At 44.7% G+C, this 17,463-nt stretch overlaps 1 protein-coding gene across 3 annotated transcripts in view; it reads right to left on the reverse strand.

Annotated features, from left to right (window-relative positions):
• The window catches only part of Shrm (shroom), a 102,411-nt gene extending 85,914 nt beyond the window's left edge, over window positions 1–16,497 (reverse strand). Inside the window, exon 1 of one of the 3 annotated variants that reach the window (XM_070656881.1) lies at window positions 16,021–16,204. In XM_070656881.1, coding sequence (XP_070512982.1) covers window positions 16,021–16,160 — 140 coding nt within the window. In that variant the 5' untranslated portion in view covers window positions 16,161–16,204. Of the gene's footprint in view, window positions 1–687; window positions 1,086–16,020 lie in introns of those variants that run through there. The other 2 variants (XM_070656884.1, XM_070656883.1) reach the window with 2 other exon arrangements.
• Between the last annotated feature and the right edge of the window lie 966 nt (window positions 16,498–17,463).

The raw sequence follows: 17,463 nt of genomic DNA on the forward strand, positions 1-17,463 counted from the left end.
GAAAGAAAAAAAAAAAAAATATCTAAGGAAAAAAAAAAAAAAAAAAAAGGAGACCGTTACGCGTTCGGACGATTAGCGATTATGGGCGCGTATAAATTTAGCGAACGCAAACAAAACAAATCACCGAGGAATGTTCGCGGTCGCTGCGTTCGTCACGACGGCCGTGCTGCATTTTAATAATCGCGGCGTTAAATTCACCGAAGCTGCGAGAAATGGATATTTTGTTAAGCCACTAAGCGAAATTAAATATGCACGCGACATAACCTAGACAATGTAAGATTTACACGCAGCTTTTATTGCACGCGAGTGGAAAATTTGCTTAATGAATTGATGCGTGAAACCTGAGTTGCGGAATAAGTCGCGCGTAAGTATCCGTTACGCAACGAAGTCGCTGCTTCGTCGAGCACGTGGTATCCGTAGCTTATCGCGCTTTGAAGGGGGAAAATAAAAAAAAAAAAAAAAAAAGAAGAAAGAAACAAAAAAGGGAACACGAGAGGAGTCCGTAGTAGTAATGGACAGGTGCGAGGCGCGCTTGCGAGCAGCGGGCTTCCTCAAGGCGTATCGGCTAGAAACCCTTGCGACTAAAGGACGGCTAAAGTTCTCGACAGCACCTGGCGCGAAACGCGCAGGTGCCGGCGGGAGAGACGCGAAGAAACATAGAAGCCAATATTATAGCATGCATCCCACCTGTTGATGCACGAAGACGGCTGCAGCTCCGCTCCGCTCGGACGTCGTTGCTATGCCGCTGCAGTCGCGGGGGAAAGGCCCCAGGTCCTCAAGGTCCAAGAAAGACGGCGAATAAAAGCGAGAGCGAGGAACGATGGTATCAGCACGTACACCCACTATAGGTTAACACCACGTCACACGCCGGTACGACGGAACTCTCCCGAAAGTGCGCGCGGGACGGCTGTCTCCTTCTTCTCTTTGTCACGCGATCGGATTCCGAGGCAGTGATTCACCACGTGATGTCAGTCGACCGGTACGCTATCAGTCCACGTATGAGCATTTCGCGGCGATGTTAATGGAGACATTATTTTATTTTTTTTTTATCGCGTTCGTAACAAAAGGCAGTCCACGATCCAACCCGTACGAACGCCGTTCTGCGACTGTTACCGATGCTGGTCGACGGCAGCGCCGCGCGAAGGCCTGCCGAGCCGAAGTATCGCGTCAAGGACCGAAGGTGGCCGATTCGAGTGGATGGAATGCACGGCGGAAATCAGCCAGGATCAGAATCGGGATCGGACCGCTTCGCCGCCGCGCCGCGCGCCGGTTCGAAGGCAATCCAAGGCAAACGACCGGCACTGCCCGCTCTTCGTTTCTCCGCTTCGTATAGAAGCCCTTAAGACTGCTATAATCTATGTCTATTATCCCTCTTCTCCGGTTCGCTTCTCGACCGCGTTATCCCGCCCGTACTTTGCGATACGCGCCGCGCTAAATTTCCGCCGATTCGAATTGAAGCTTAATCGAGTATTGCCTTTAAATTCCTTTCTTTACCTCTATGAATTAGCGATTAGGAATTTGATTACCGCACATATACACGCATACACATTCTACGAATTTGGAGATTTCACAAAAAAAAGTATACATTAATAAATTTTGATCTGTCGCATTAAAAGATGTTTTTTTTTCTTCCGCGTTATTATGAGTTAACATCAATCGTAACAAAGTCCGTAAAAAATGATATTATGATTAATTCATAATTCTTACTAAAGTCTGCTAGAGTACATTATTTAATGCCAGAAGATTTATTTTTCGCCACTAAATAATATTTAATTAAATCGCGTATTCAATATCTTGCAATATTAGCATCATCCAGCTATACATCATTTTTGCCAGATAAAATTACGGCTAATAGCCTTAAGCAGAATTTTCAAAATAAACGTGCAAGTAATTGTCACGAAATTGAAACTGAAGTAAAAATTGAATTTAATTGCGCGGGTTACGCGGGTGTGGTTTCCTTAAATTTCATTACGTTTGTCACGCGTGCTACTTAAAAAGAAAGTTGTACCGCGCTTAACGATAACAGATTATTATCCTTTCGGCAGAAATTTATGGATGGTTATCTATTGCCACACAGTGCCGAACATTCGCGTTCTTCTTCGTAAAAATCATTTCAGGTTCTTACAAGGCGCGACGCCCACGCAAATATCGCCTCGTAAAGTCCTACTAAAATATCGTATTGGTTTACACTTATTACATGCTTATGCAGTACTTACATAATTTCACATTTATGCGTAACGCTGAAATGCGCTTGCCGTGGAGGATAAGCGTCTACGTAGGGTGTACGCAGCGTTCTTGAGCAACGGTCCGGGAGACCGTGATCACAATGGCATTATTTACAATCGCGGATCGGAAATAATTTTCGCCGGGCGCATAAAGTACCGGTTAATGCGTCCCGGCCTTTCTCGGATGTAATATCGAAAATGAAAACGCCGAGAGAAAAAAAAAAAGAAAGAAAGAAAGAAAAAAAAAAGTGGGGAAAAAGAAAAGAAAAAGAAGAGCAGAGGCGAGGTGTCCGGTACGAACGTTCCGGCGCGAGAAGTCGCGACAATATCCCCGAGGAAATTCTCGGTCGTTGAGGCACTCAAGGCACCCGATATCTTTTTGCTCATGTTCGCGGTCAGTTCGAAAGAAACGAGATGTTGCCTCGTAAGTTAGATCGTACGGGCACGAATGCACATACCAGCATTGGTGTGCACCGTGAGCCGGATTGCACCGACCAACGTCTTGCCGACCATCTGCCGGTTATGGCCAAGGACGTCGAGTCCTTCGATGCTGTTGACCCGAAGAGGGTGAGGTCGATTCAATTAAAGGCACAATTAAAGCATTCCCGAATATTTGATAACACCCACCCGCAGGAGAGAACGCATTCGAGCAGAAATCCATCGCTGAAACGCTATACGTACAATATAATATAAATATATGTAAGAAATGACAAATCCATATATTTATACGCTTATAAATGTCGAAATATTTTTGCAGAGGTTTCGTGTAACGACCCGAATGTATTCGCCCTCCTCTATACGTGAGCAGTGACCGCAGTCCCGCGAACGACGTGTTCCAATTAGGGGCTCAGAGACGAAAGAGAACGACGAAGACGACGACATGGTTTCCTCGTTAATCACGATGATTACGCCATTTTCGTGAGCGCAATCAGCCCCGAAAGAAACCGTTGTGTCGCGATAACTGGTTTAAGGAAGGGCAGATCGTCCAACTTTCTTTGTGAACGGTACCAACGGAATTTTTCGAGAAATTAGTTCCACCCGTCGGGCGGGACGGTGAAATCAAGTTTTGCCGTGATTAAGGCAATGCCGATTACGACAGATTTTAATGATCAACGTGAAGAAAACTTGAGAGTAAAACTATGCGCAACCAAATTACACGGTTAAAAAAAAAATCTAACCCACGACTCATCAAATTCTTTTAATATCGTCGATAGAAACGTACAGAGAGCCGTTGAAAAGTATAAGACGGAAAAAGAAAAAGATCTAAGACTAATACGCGCGATATGGAGCACGTGTAGACCAAGAGCCGCTGATTGCGAGAGACACGCAACAATCGCTGCAATTGACCGCGTAATAGAAACGCGTTATGCAGGCCGCGGCAGGAGCCGGTAGGATACCGGTCGACCTTGAGAATCAACACGATTCCTTAACGTGCGTTTTCCCTTTTACGGAAGGGTTCCGCGTTTGCGTAATTGCCGCGTTACGCTTCGCCTTTTACAAAATTCGCGAGCGGTAGGACAGGTGGACGGAGTCGTCTTGCGAGAACCGCCTATCGATTCCTCATAGTTCTAAACGGTATATTGCGTTTCGTAAAAAGTACTATTTAAGTAATAATTCACTATTCGTTCGCGGTAAGCCTCGAGCCGTATCACGCGATCGCATTAGATTATTGAGAAATCAACGTTAATCGGTATGCGGACAAATTCACGTGATCTAATTTGGAGAGAGTGAACCGCCGTGAGATCCAACTTTGGAAAAGGGCGAGGTCGTGCGAGAGACGGTTGCTGGTTTTAGATACCTCTAATCTTTTTTTTATGGCAAACCACATGAGAAAGTCCATGTCGTAGCAGGGTCGTGTAACAACCGGGGTGTATATATGCTAAGCAAATGCAAATGTATCCGATCTGCATAATTCGCTAGGAGATTTCTCTTTGTTTTGCATGGTTTCGTCTTGGACTAGCCACTCGGTTTACGCGATATCGATCGAGGTGTCGTTGTTTACTACCGGAGGTGTTGAACTCTGACACTTAACATTTTTGATAAAATGTGCGAAACGAAGAAAAAGGAAACATGGGAGAACCTTGTAACAGCATTCGCAAGATATCGCGGCAGACGCGAGTTAAAACCAGCGATTACTAAATTTTACAAGTAGAAGTTGACGGAAAAATATATGCATGTTGAAAATAACAGCGCTTATTAACACCCTCGTGCGCATTTTTACAGAAAAAATAGTGATTATGTGATAATGTAAAATATATTAATAACAGTTAATTGAAAAATAAACCGAAAAAAGAACAAGGAGAAAAGAAAATATTTGAGATGTGGAAAGTTTGAACTAGAAAAAGAAAAAGGATATCGCATAAAGAAAGAACGAGAAAAAAAAATATAAAAAGAAGGCTGAAATTCTTCTCTACAGATAAAGAACGGAGTTTTCCGAAGGTATATGTTCCCAGACTCGCAGGTAGAAACTCGCACGATCGCAATGTAGATTTTCTACCTGACGGTCGCACAGTAAAGGATGTAGCCTCGAAAGAAGTAATGGATCTTAGACATTTCTTAAAAAAAAAAAAAAAAAAAAAGGAAAAAAAAAAATCTAGAAATGAGTGTAAGAGAGACGTGTAAACATCTTATACGTTTTGCAAAATGCCCGACAAGCTTAAGCAAGATTATTATAATTGTCGAACAGTCACACATTTAATGGCAAAGTAACGCGATACGTGATCGACGCGCATAATAAATAATCGCGAAATCAAAAACCATTTGAGAAACCGGCCGTGATTTATTGTATCATGCGCGTGTATCGTGGCCTCTGTACATAATTTTCCAGTGAATTGTAGGGTAGCTTAATTGACATGTCACCTCTTCCCGCGGACTACATGGAGCCATTTGTCTTACCTTCGATCCACGTGTTGGCCTTAAATCAATTCCGGGTACAGACAAATTACCAAAAGGGATTAATGGCTTCAACGCCGGGCCTAATTGGCCTCAAATCATACGAGGGAGCCTCGCCCAATCGTTGTCTCGACCGTTCAATACTGTAAGCGGAATATATGCACACCTTCGCTCGATTTTATCTTGTCGCCAAAGTCAATTCTACGCCTACGTGAAATTAATGAACATCCTTTTCCGATTGATTACTCGTGATTCTGGAACCGTGCACGTTCGCACGCGCGTATATATATGTGCGAATAACCTTTAAAATCTTTTAATCTACGCCGCACTTCAGTGGGTGGATGAATGAATGGAACTGCCCACACGCTGACAATGAAACGCGTTTGCTAATCTAACGCCATTCTACTAACTCATCCGGGCCTGTAATAAGAGTTACAAAACCCTGGCTCGTTTGTGCGATTAGAGACCTGTCTCGAAACCGGTGTGAGAAGTCGTGGAATTCAAGGGAAATGGATAGATTACCTCAATGTAATAATCATTAGAAATCTCCCGACATATTAAGTCTGTAAAGAGGAAGACATGACGACTCGTTACCGACACGTTTAAAAAGAAAAATCTTTAAAAGACTCGCACTATTAATCTATTCAAAAACATAATAAAAGTCGTTATTTGTTTGTTAGAAGTTCCGTATCCACTTTGTCCGTTCTTAGAAGTGTGATTTAATAAAAAAAATTGAAAAGTGACTACGCAGAAATAGTCGGAAATGAGCAACAATAGAAAGACAGAATTGAATGTGGAACGTAGAAATATCTTGACTTGAAGATAATGAGATCTTTTGTTACGAATGAATTCTCTGAGTAAATTTAACATTGCTCGTGTGTGACTCATTTCGCAACTATATAGAGATAAAAAAAAATAAAAATCTTTATGCGTAAGCATAAAATATTAATGACAAATAATCTTTTTCTCTTTAATATTGAAAATAATGAAAGGATTGTAAAAACTTAACAGGGTTAGCATATAATTAGCGAAATAAAAGAGCAAGAAGTTTATTAAGAGAACTTATGTTTGCACGCGTGGTCAATTTATTCTGTCTTGCTTTGGATTCATTCCGTATGCATGAAAAGTTGAGACTTTACACGTATGCGTTCGCTCTAATGCAGTAACTGAGTTAAGAACGTATATGCGTGCGACTCGATAGAAACTTGTATAATAATTTTTTTTGTAATTTTTAAACCTATAATTAATACATTTTTAACTAACGTGTACTTAGAGCTGCGCACAGAGATATACCCGAGACACGCGAATATATGCATATTGTATAATTTACACCGAAGATCAGATATGGCGTTTTCTGCGGCGACAGCGACTAGCGTACGTAATCCTAGGCGGCAGAGGCAAGGGATGAGAGAACGATGGGAAATCTTCGGCAATCCGGCCGGCGCGGTACATACATGCGGCACATGTGAAACTCTACGCACACGACTCTAAAATCACGTTCGCTAGCTGCCGTCGGCGCAGCAAACGCTATATCTGCTTTCCAGCGTACGTAACGGTTGTATAATCGACGAATCGGCATAAAAACCCGCGTAGGCGAATTGACACGATCAGATGAATTAATTTGATTTTGAAAGGTTCGGCCGGTACGCGGCACTTAATATAAATCATTCGATTGAGCCCGACAGCTACATGTGCACTCATTGCACGTAGAAAATATTTTTTAATTACACCGCTGTCACACGTGGCCCTTAATTTCTGCTAAGAAATGCAAACAAACTTATCCTTTTAATTAGTATACCGTTGGATATATACATATATATATATACCGTAACGTTACACAAGGCTTCATGAATAATGCGAAATCATTGCAGAATGACGCGTTTGTCTTAAATCGCGATAACGTAATTGTGATTATAGCGCGAACAACGATTTGCACGGCACAGCATAAGAAATTTGCGATTGTTTGGTCGCGGATAATTCACGCTATCGCCCATATTCGCTGCTATGATATTAAGCTGTCGCACAGAAGGCGATAATTCGAACGACTTATCGCACTCACGTGCAAAGCCGAGTACTTGGCCGCGGCGTACGTAGGCGTGTTTGTGATTTACGCCGCGCGGTTTGTTTCTCATATAATGTCCGCGCGCGAAATCAATCATTCGGCGATTAATTCGCGAGATTTGTTAATTATCGTACCAGCTGAGCCGCTCTCGGGTATTTGTAAATCATCAATTCAAAGGAACGTAAGGGAAACTTGAGGAGTAACAAGGTACTGTGTTTATTTGTGGCTTACCTGTTTCGTAGATATTTTTTACCAAAGGCAGAGTTGATAGATAAATTTAGACGAGAGAAATTTTAGTGAATTTCATACATTAGAAACGATCTGATTTGTCCCGAATCACCGTTGACGTTGCCGATACTTTGTCGCTTCTCTTTCTTTAATTCGCAGGATCGTGCCGGTGAATCTCGCGCTTGATTATCTCGATATCATACCTCACGGCGGCCAGCATCTTTATCAGCTTCTCCGTCTCGTGCAGCACCGGTCTGGGTCGATGAACCGTGAATGACATTGACCGAAATCGTAAGACACGAAATTAACAAATCTTACGGAGCCATCAGCAGCCCGCATTCGAGTCTCATCTCGTCTTGTGCCCATCGTAAATCTCTCAGAGTTAAATGGAGCTTATTGACGTCCTCTCGAACGCTGGCTGTCTGCTCGCGATACTCGTTCAATTCGCGCTCTTCAAACTTGATATCCTCCGCGAGGCATGTCCCCTTCTCCTTATAGTGAGCGATTCCGTTAACCATTTCGCCGATTCTAATTTCGATTTGCCAACAAGTGGTTAATAAAGCTCTCGTTCAGAGGGACGGTTAGATAAATATCGCTAATCATTCAATCGTCGCTTTAAGTCAAAGATCTTTCGTATTAAAATTGCGGCGCTGTAGATATCTTGCGGAATAACATCTACATGAATCAGTAACGCAATCAATGAAATATAGCTTAGCGCGAAAGTTAAAGCGATTTTTATCGATTGTTTTTTCCTTCTTTTTTTTTTGTTTGTAGATCTGGTTGAGAGAATGTTTAAAAAAAAAAATAAATAATACTGCTCGTTACAACGTACTTGTGACGCAATTTTTCGAGTTCTCGGTCACGTTCGTCCAATTTATCCCTGTAACTTACATAAGCCGCGTGTAAGTTCTCGTAATCCGTAGTGGTCATCCCCGTACCGAGCGTTTCCAAATTTTGCAGTTCCATAATTACGTCTTCGAGACGGTGCTGCAGAATAATGTACCCGTAACGATTCCGAGCGAGGGTTTCGCGTCGTGACACCTGGCAATGAACAAGTCCTCACGTGAGGGCCGCGACTAACGTGTATGCACGTCGGGCGGATTTAATTGGTACGTCGCATAATTGCAGTAATAGACAAGTGATGATTCACGGTCATTAAGTTACACCTGCCGACGGGTTATCTCGTTGACAGCCTTCTCCGTGAGCATTCGTCCGGTTTTCGCGTAAATGAGACCCTTTCCTCTCGCGAGTTCTCTCTCGCGATCCAAGAGTTCGTCGAACACTCGCGCGTTTTCGTCACGCGTCTTTTGAACCTTATCTTCGTAGCTTTGCATGTCAAATGTTATCCGCGTCTTCCGCTCCGTCACGTCGTCAAGATGCCGGTTATACGTATACAATGTTCGTCTATAAATCTGGCCCATTTTCTCGGATTCCTCGATCGTATCCACGGCCACCACTTTCTCTTGCATCTGCATGCATAAGTGCATCGTGTTTCCGTGCTCCATACATACTGATGCGCGGTGTACATTTTCAATTTCAATTAACCACAACGAAAAAAAAAAAAATAAATAAATACGGGATATTTCGAACAAATTATGAACTAAATATCGAATTAAATAAATATAAAATTAATTATTGTTTAAACATTTAAACCTTGCTCATGTGTTTGAGAATCCATTTTTGGAAATGTCTGTTTTTCCTTTGTAATTCTCTTTGCTCGATTAAAAGCTGATTGATTTTTTCGAGCGTTGCCTCGCGACTGGGAATAATCTGCATCGACAATCACATTGAATCTCAGTATAAATAACAGTATTTAACTTATTTTACTCCCTTTAACATTGCAATCGCGATTATTGCATTATGACCATCGTAACTTCGAGAAAACGCATAAGGATGCGTAGAGAAGTCTTTTATTATTACCATTTCAATCGATCACAATAGCGACGGCACATATGCGCACAATGCGGAAACGTGTTTGTGCGGGGGCGCGTGATGAGAAGGGAGATTTAAGTCCTTAGAATATTACGAAGGTCGTGAAGTACAGTAATTCCATAGGCAGAATAACGCGGAATGACAAGTTTATGCGAACCTCAGCTGGTATCTCAACGAACACGTGATCGGGCTCCACCACATCTCGCCGCACTTCCTCTACGGGTTTCTCTATCGCCGAGATTGTCGCAATATCGTCAGCTGGGACATCTCTTTCCTCTTCCGTTTTCTCATCCTCGAGTCTCGGCTCTCCGTATCTCTCCTTCTCACATTCGTCTTCTTTTGATTGTCCCACCGCGGTGAAAAAGTCGATTTCGCAAACGCCCTCCTCCTCTTTTCCTACTTTCTCCTTTCTCTCATTTTCGTGGTCTTCGTAGACTTTTGAACTCGTATCATTATCCGTAGTATAAAAGTATAACCTTCCTTCGGTGTCCTAGAAAGGAATCGCGCGTCATCGAATCGCTGGAAACGTTCCATAAATTTCCGCAGACGATACCTCGTCGATGACTCGTTCCGTACCGTTCTTCGTCATTTGCTCCATCAATCGCGGCTTGGTTTAAATCGATAAATGTAAGTATTCGCGCCACGGGACGCGGAGCGGAGCAGCGAATGTTACGGGGAAACGGGGCTGGATAACAGCTGCCAGACGATGAAAACAGTCGAACGAATTCACCGCGGTTGGATCGACGTCTTCGCTCGAGAAGGCCTCGAGCCGCATGCGGTCGGCCTTGAGGATCGAAGATGATCTTTTCTCTCGTATATGCTGCCACTGCCGCGTTAGTTTAACCGCGCTCACGCAGCCGTTGGAAGGAAAAGTTCTTCGCAGGACGTCGATTAAACTGCTGCGAGCTACCGGACACCGTCGGTGTGGATGCACGGTGCATCCTGCGGCGCGCAGGGTATGATTTCATCTTCGTGTGCTTTATTCTGTGCGCTGGCCACTCTTCCCGCTGATGTATGAAAAGTTTATTTATGGGGGACGTGCCTCGTTCGATCACGCGAGGGCCGCATGACGGCAGTAACACAGTAAGTTGAAACTCGAGTATCTTTTCGTTTGTTGGACGTTCAAGCGAGGAGAATTAACAACGATATGTGTATAATTCGTAAAAGCCAAGCAATGACACCACGTCAAGTCTTGCCGGTATGTTTTTTTATCCCTTTTCTTTTCTTTTTTTTTTTTTTTTCCTTTTCATCGTTCGTCAATAAAAGATGCATTATATCTATCGTCATCATTTAAATATTATTTCTTGAATATTTTATTCGTTTACGAAATCTACTTGAAGAAGAAAGAAAGCGTATCTTATTCAATAACGTGTTTCATTTATTTTTAGGCGTCACGTAGCGATGCTGAGAGACATAATACATCCCAGCGAAGGTGACGCTACAGAATGATGAGGACATGCGTGCTGCCGATGGTGCCTCGCACTTTATGTCCGATCCTACCGGGATTAGATGCCACGGAGAAAGAAAGAAGTAGGGACAATGTGAAGACTGGATAAAAAGAGACGATCAAGTACTTAAAACAGCGTGGGCAGTCGCTAGCGTTGCATTCCTGCAGGATCAAGGATCCTTCGTCTCTTCGTAGGTGTGCGTTTACATATGCGGACACATGCGTGAGAAGCTTTGACTTGCAACATAAACGCGTGTTCACGCATACGCACCGCGGCCGACCACAGACATTAACGTATCATTCATACGTGTGCAGTGACATTAAGCTATTCGCAATTCTTACATCCTGATTGGTATCATATTTTATACCGATTGTTTTTAAATCGCGCGCAGAAAGTAAAGAACGCGAATTCCACTGCGTGTCGACGCTCGCCGAATTTTTTAAGTAAAATAAATAGAAAACGTTCCTTTTTTCATAATTTTCTTGCAAATAATTTCACGTGCGAGCGATTCGTAGCTCCGTAGCCATAATGCAACGCAACATGCGTGTTGCGTTGAATTTACCTTTCTCGATCTAGAGGAAATAAGAGAACGGATGTGATTTATTCCGGGGAGATACGCTGCAACGTACAGTGCATCAGCGTTTTCAGATCTGAGCGGGCAGGGAAAGATCACGGCCGCGCCAAGTAAGGAGTCGCGATAGTGTAAGAAAGCAGTTTAAGGGGGATGACGAATGACAAGCCGAAGACGGACGTACCACGCGGAAGAGTCGAGGGGATGTCACATTCAGAGAGAATTTATCGTGCAAGGGCGGTGATAAATTTTTTTTCTTTTTTTTCCCCCAAGAAATTTAACGCGTGTATGCAGTCACCGATGTTACGTATAATATCGGGCGTGTCCAGACCGTTCGTTGGCCTTTTCTCGGATTTGATTTCCTTTCGAATCACCGCGTGTATTCCCGACTCGTTCGTGCAGGCTGCAGCGATGGAAACTGGACTGACTGGCTTTAACGGCGCGTCTCAGACTCGCGACCGTGATGGTCGTATGTGCAACTCACGTGAACGTATACGAGGCTCCGCACGTTTGCGTGCGGCTGTCGCGTGCGTGGGGCAGTACATATTAGAAATACGCGTGTATGCGTGCGCGAGCGCGTTCGCGAGAGGGAGAGAATCCCTCGAGAATGCAAGCGCGTTGAATCGTCGTGCGTCAAATAGAACGCGACGAGGAGCGCGGCAGCCTGCAGATACCATTGTGACCGGTTGCATAAACCCGCCATCTTGGTATCCTCAAGGACGCGCATCGAATCCTAAGGTCAACGTACTCGACTCACATCGGCCGCCCTCTGCCTCCTCCTCTGCTCCGTCGTTGACTTCTTTTTCTGGACCTTCTCCTCCCCGTTTACCACATACTTCTTTCTTTCTTTCTCGCTTCCATCGTTGTTCGCTGGTATCACGTTCCTCTCGCTCTCGCTCGCGGGTGAGATGGAGAATCTCATCTGGCCACGAGCGGGATGTCACTGCCATTAATTCCGCCGATACGGCTCTGGCCAGAGTCGGTCGAGCCTCGGGCCATCTTCCTCATTTTCTTCTTGTCCTTCTCCATCCCTCTTTTCCCTTCCTTCTCTCTCTCTCTCTCTCTCTCTCTCTCTCTCTCTCTCTCTCTCTCTCTCACGCACATTCTCCCGCTCTTTCTTCTTCCACTCTTTCGATCTTACGACCTCCGCTTCTCGTACAGAATGATAAACGCAGGATATTCCGCGGACACCATCGACCGCATCCCCGTATAAAGTACTGGGTCGTTAGAGACGGCATTTAATCTCGCGCAAAAAGCACAACTGTGAACTGGTCTGATTAGAGACGCTTCGATGAGCAGTCTTTCAATCGGCTACATCCTTGTAACTTTCTAACCGAGAGTGTCAGGATACGACGAGAGTCAGATCGATACCGGTAGCGATATCGCGATAAACGCAGACGTCTGTTACGCTCAGGAAATACAGCGCGCCAATGTTATGATTATTTCGCATTTAATTACTTACGTACAGCGCGAGGAAAGGGAATCAGGAAATAGAATCTGCAAAGAAATTTTACGCGAGGACGCCCGAGAACGCCGTCGAGGCGTTAAAATACGCGAACGTTAAAACGTATTCCAGCAGTTGGTGAATATCTTATCGAGGGAATCGGCTTTTCTCGCGTCAAGTCTATTACGAGAATCAATAAGGAGAAGCAAAAGTGTTAAAATCTTTCGAGTAATCGTACGTACGAGGCAAGAGACAGGTAAATCGCGGACGACTAGAGGAGTCAAGGCAGGGCGGAAAGAAAAAGAAGAAAGATCGGGAGCCAAGGAAGAAGCGAAGGAAGCGAGAGGAGAAGAAGAAGAAAAAGAGGAGGACGATGCGAGGCCTGACCCCGGCCATCTTGGCCTGCAGGGTTATTCTATTTATATCGCGAACTTAGCTATATTTAGCTTGCAGGGCCCCTCAGGAAAGTGAGCGAAGAAGAGAGTTTAAGGGCGCGGTGGGGAAGGGCGCGGACACGAAAGCCCGAGACGGGCCGCAGGTTCGTGGTGACGCGAAGGGAGTAGAAGAGAACAAGTGGCCCCCGAACGATTGCCCAACCACGATAGAGGAGGAAGAGAGGCAAAGGTAAGTCGCCCAACACGGCCGCCTCGGTAATCCGCTTGACGAATACATTAGCACTCTTGAGTTTCGTTATCTCTCGCGATTTCCGCCACACCACAGTCCACTCGACGTATTTCGTACTCGTACTTTAATTTTATTCCGCTCGTACGTACAACGCACCCGTCCAGCACTTAAAAATTTAAATTTGAATTACTTTTTTAAATAGAGCTATTTTTTTTTTTTTTTCTTTAAACAGAGAATAAATTAATATCGAAATAAATATAACGAAATATATTTGAAATAAAAATAATCTTTCTTGTAAATTTAATAGGAATTCCTATGAAAATCGTTTTGTTTCAAGACTTCATTATTACGTTGTCTGGAACGATCGCGATATCTCAGAACGTGTAGAATTCATGGCGCGAAAAGGGGGAGTCACGATAGACGGTTCACCGACTTCAAGACGGCTATATGCTCGTGTTGGTCTATCGAGGTTATCGCGGTCCACGCCGTAAATTCAGACTCCAACAACTCCGATTACTCTCGCTCTCGCTCTTTCTTACGCGCCCTTTATTTCTCCCTTTGACCGTTTCTCCACCTTACTCTTACTCTTCAAGATCCGACAAACACTCGTTGCTATTTCGCATTTGCGAAAAGATTCGCGGCTTCCACCTAGTGTTATGAAGAAAGGTATACGACGGGGGGCTAGTACGAAGACAGTCATATATCCCGACCGTACACCCTGGTCGCATACCAGACGTGAACACTTACAGCCAACGTAAGGTCCAAACGTTCGTGCCATGACCGAGCATTCGCAGTCGCTGTCACGAACTGCCGTGCTAAATCATTCTAGTCGGGAGGAAGTACATTTACTCGCGCAAAGGGAAAAGGATTCTTTCCGCGGGATAATAAAAATACAGCCTAATAAAAAATACACGTCTAGACATTGATGAAATAAGGGGGGCATAGAGGAAGTTATAATTTGCTCACGTCACGAGTTTACTTCATTATTTGCGAAAGATGGGAAATAAATTGCCGTGCAAAGTGCTCAAGTGCCAAGGGCATTACTTCTTTTTAATTTGGTGCATTTTTTTTTTTCGCGTACGTCGAGCCTCTCTCACCCGGTACGAGCAACGCACAAACGAGTGTTCGTGGGTCACGCGTTGCAGTGATAAATCATCCTAGATAATGGGATACCACCATTCCATTTCAAACGTGCTGTCAGCGGATAAGAACCGATACGTATGCCAAGTATTTTCCGCCGAGAATTCGTAGCTCTTGCGCGTCTCGTGTCGATGCACTGAATCATTTCAGACAGCTTTACAATTTATTATTCGGAGAGAATGGACGGCAGGGACAAAACGGGGGACGGGGGAGAAGGAAAACGCGCCGTCGATGCGTGTACGGTCCGTAAAAAAAAAAAACAAAAAAAATTACGATTCCATTGAAGAAAACGAATAAACGTGAATAGAACAACGCTCTTCCCGTTTTCCGATCCCACCGGTTCGCCGGCTCTGCATTTATGGATTTCCCCGCGCCGAGCTCCTTGCCGAACCTTACAATAAGGACATACATATATATGAACGCGCCTCGTCCGGACATCGGCGTCGTCATGTAAGCTCGGCTATACTTATAGATTATGTGTTGCGACGCTAAATCATGCCCGTGCGCGAATAAGTTATCGAAGAAAAACGCAACGAAGCACACGTACGCGGGGAAAGAGATACGGAGATCTTCCGCGGCGGGGATACCCGCGGTGAAAATTGCGCAACGCCGAAGTCGCGCGTCCCACGCTGTCGCTATACCGCAACATCGACGTTTGCGCGATTCCAAAGGTAAAAGGACGCAATCGAATGAGAGGAAGAGGCGAGACGCGCGTGTACGCGTATGGCGGCATTTTATAATTTCACCGGATGAATCGGCATTAAGACCCATTGCATCGCTCGTCCTCGCGCTCGTGCCGGTATTTGCGCGCTGAGTGACTTCACGATAAATCAACCGAACGTGAATCAAGAGACGAGTTAACAGCATCGCGAAACAAAGGCGCGGCCTCCTATGATTCGGCATTGCATTTCCCTTCATTCCGAAGGGAGATGTATGCGACGTACCCTACATCTCTCACTAAATAACCGACGCTAAGAAAGATATCACGATTTGATTTTCTATTATTACGGAAGTCGTTCATTCAGAAATACGTGACTCCCATTCTCTCTCTCCTTACCTCTTTATCGCCGGTGCAACGATAATGGACCTCCTACATATTCTCTACATGGCTTTTGTGCAACAAATTTACGGGAAATAATTTAGCATATGTAGTTAAGAGATTCTCGACGTAAATGGAATATAACGAAACGTATGGCATACATTCGTAAACCGTTTCCCTCCCGTAACTTAGATTCAAATACGATTAACCTTTCGTATTACGTTAGTATGACATCTAAACGTGTCTGGCCTAATACGAAATTTTGTTACGTGCGCCACGTAATACATTACGGATATTATTATTACGAATTAAAATTTAAATCAAGGAGTCATTACAGTTTAATAAAGCATTTTAGTTGCGCTTCTAAATATAAATCTGCTAAGCGCGTTATCATGCTGTAGAAAAAATTTCTTACCTTTTTCGACGATGGCGGCCTTGATCGTGCGTCTCGTGAAGCGAATGCCGGCGACGATCGCGACTCCGTTTCTTCAGGCTTCTCCCTTCGCTGCTGTAGATCGGTCCACCCCGCGTCCAGGTCCCGAGATCACTCGACATGGTCTTCTCATGATGGTTTATGCTGTTCGATCGCGGTCTATCGCAGCCGTACGATTTCGCGGAGCTGCCGTGGCTGATGATTTTTCGGGAGCCGTTGTGCACATAGCGACCATGTTCCCTCGGCAGGCTGCAGTAAAGATTTTGTGACGTGTAAATCGTCTTGCCCAAAGATTTATTGCTCCGTCCATTATCCGCGGTATTTACATTTCCCTTCGAGGAAAATGTGGAGCTGGCGTCGTGACTTCCTTTCGTACCGCCGCCCAGATGTTCTCGCAACCACTTTCCTATACCACCACCTCCGCTGCCGCTTCCAGGGTGGTTGCTGTGGACACCGTAGGAATCGCCGGTCTTGCCTCTGCAACAGAAAGGACAAAACAATATTACTTACAATAGGCATAAACCACGCTCGATTACTTTCTTTTGCGAGCACGCCCTTTCTTCCCACGCGCGTTCACAAAGTAGAGACGGAAAAGTACAGCGCGGTCATCACGTAATAACGATGAAAGAAACCGCAGCGCGTGTTACAAGAAGAAAAGGCAACGACAGTAGGCTGTGTTTTAACGGAGGAAGAGAGGGAGAGAGAGGAAAAATGAAGCGATTGATTTGACCGTGTTCGAGAAGAACGGGATAATAGTCGCGCCACGACGGCCTCGGTTCAACGATTTCGATTTCAGGCGGATCGATGAAGAAAGATTATGCGTGTATCGAGGCAAAAAGTAAAAAAAAAAAAAAAAAAAAAAGGTATAGGTGACTAGAGGGAACGAAGGAAGACCGGCCGAGAAAACGAAGGAGTGGCGAATGAATGGCATACGCCCGCGAGGGAATCAGGGCGAATGCTTTATTGTAATAAGGGCCACGTGGGACGAAACGGAGAGACGGACGACTGACAAGGGAAGGGCCGGTAGTTAAGATGAGCTAACCTTGGCAAGGTCATCGATACCTGTGGCCATCGCCAGTAGAAGCCGCCACCATGTGGCACCTTCTCGTCTCGTACACGTGTGGCTTCAAGGGTTCTTCTTTATCGATAATTCTCTTATTCTCAGTAACTAGCACTTTCTCAATGTCAATTAATTCTTACTGCGTAAGCCCGCGATGCCCGCTCGTTACGGGTTACGAGCCGTGATAGCCGCTTATATCGACACGTAAGACCAACCAATTTTATCGCGACGTCTGTGCGGCGTGTATCACAGCCGGCAATAGCAAACGGCACGCATCGAATTAACGATCGACATTATAATTTAAATCAATGTTAAACATACTACGTGGAGGAGTGGAGGGCCGAGAAAGAATACCTAAAGACTGT

The sequence above is a fragment of the Cardiocondyla obscurior genome, linkage group LG05 (assembly GCF_019399895.1).
Source record: "Cardiocondyla obscurior isolate alpha-2009 linkage group LG05, Cobs3.1, whole genome shotgun sequence".
Lineage (NCBI taxonomy): Eukaryota > Metazoa > Arthropoda > Insecta > Hymenoptera > Formicidae > Cardiocondyla > Cardiocondyla obscurior.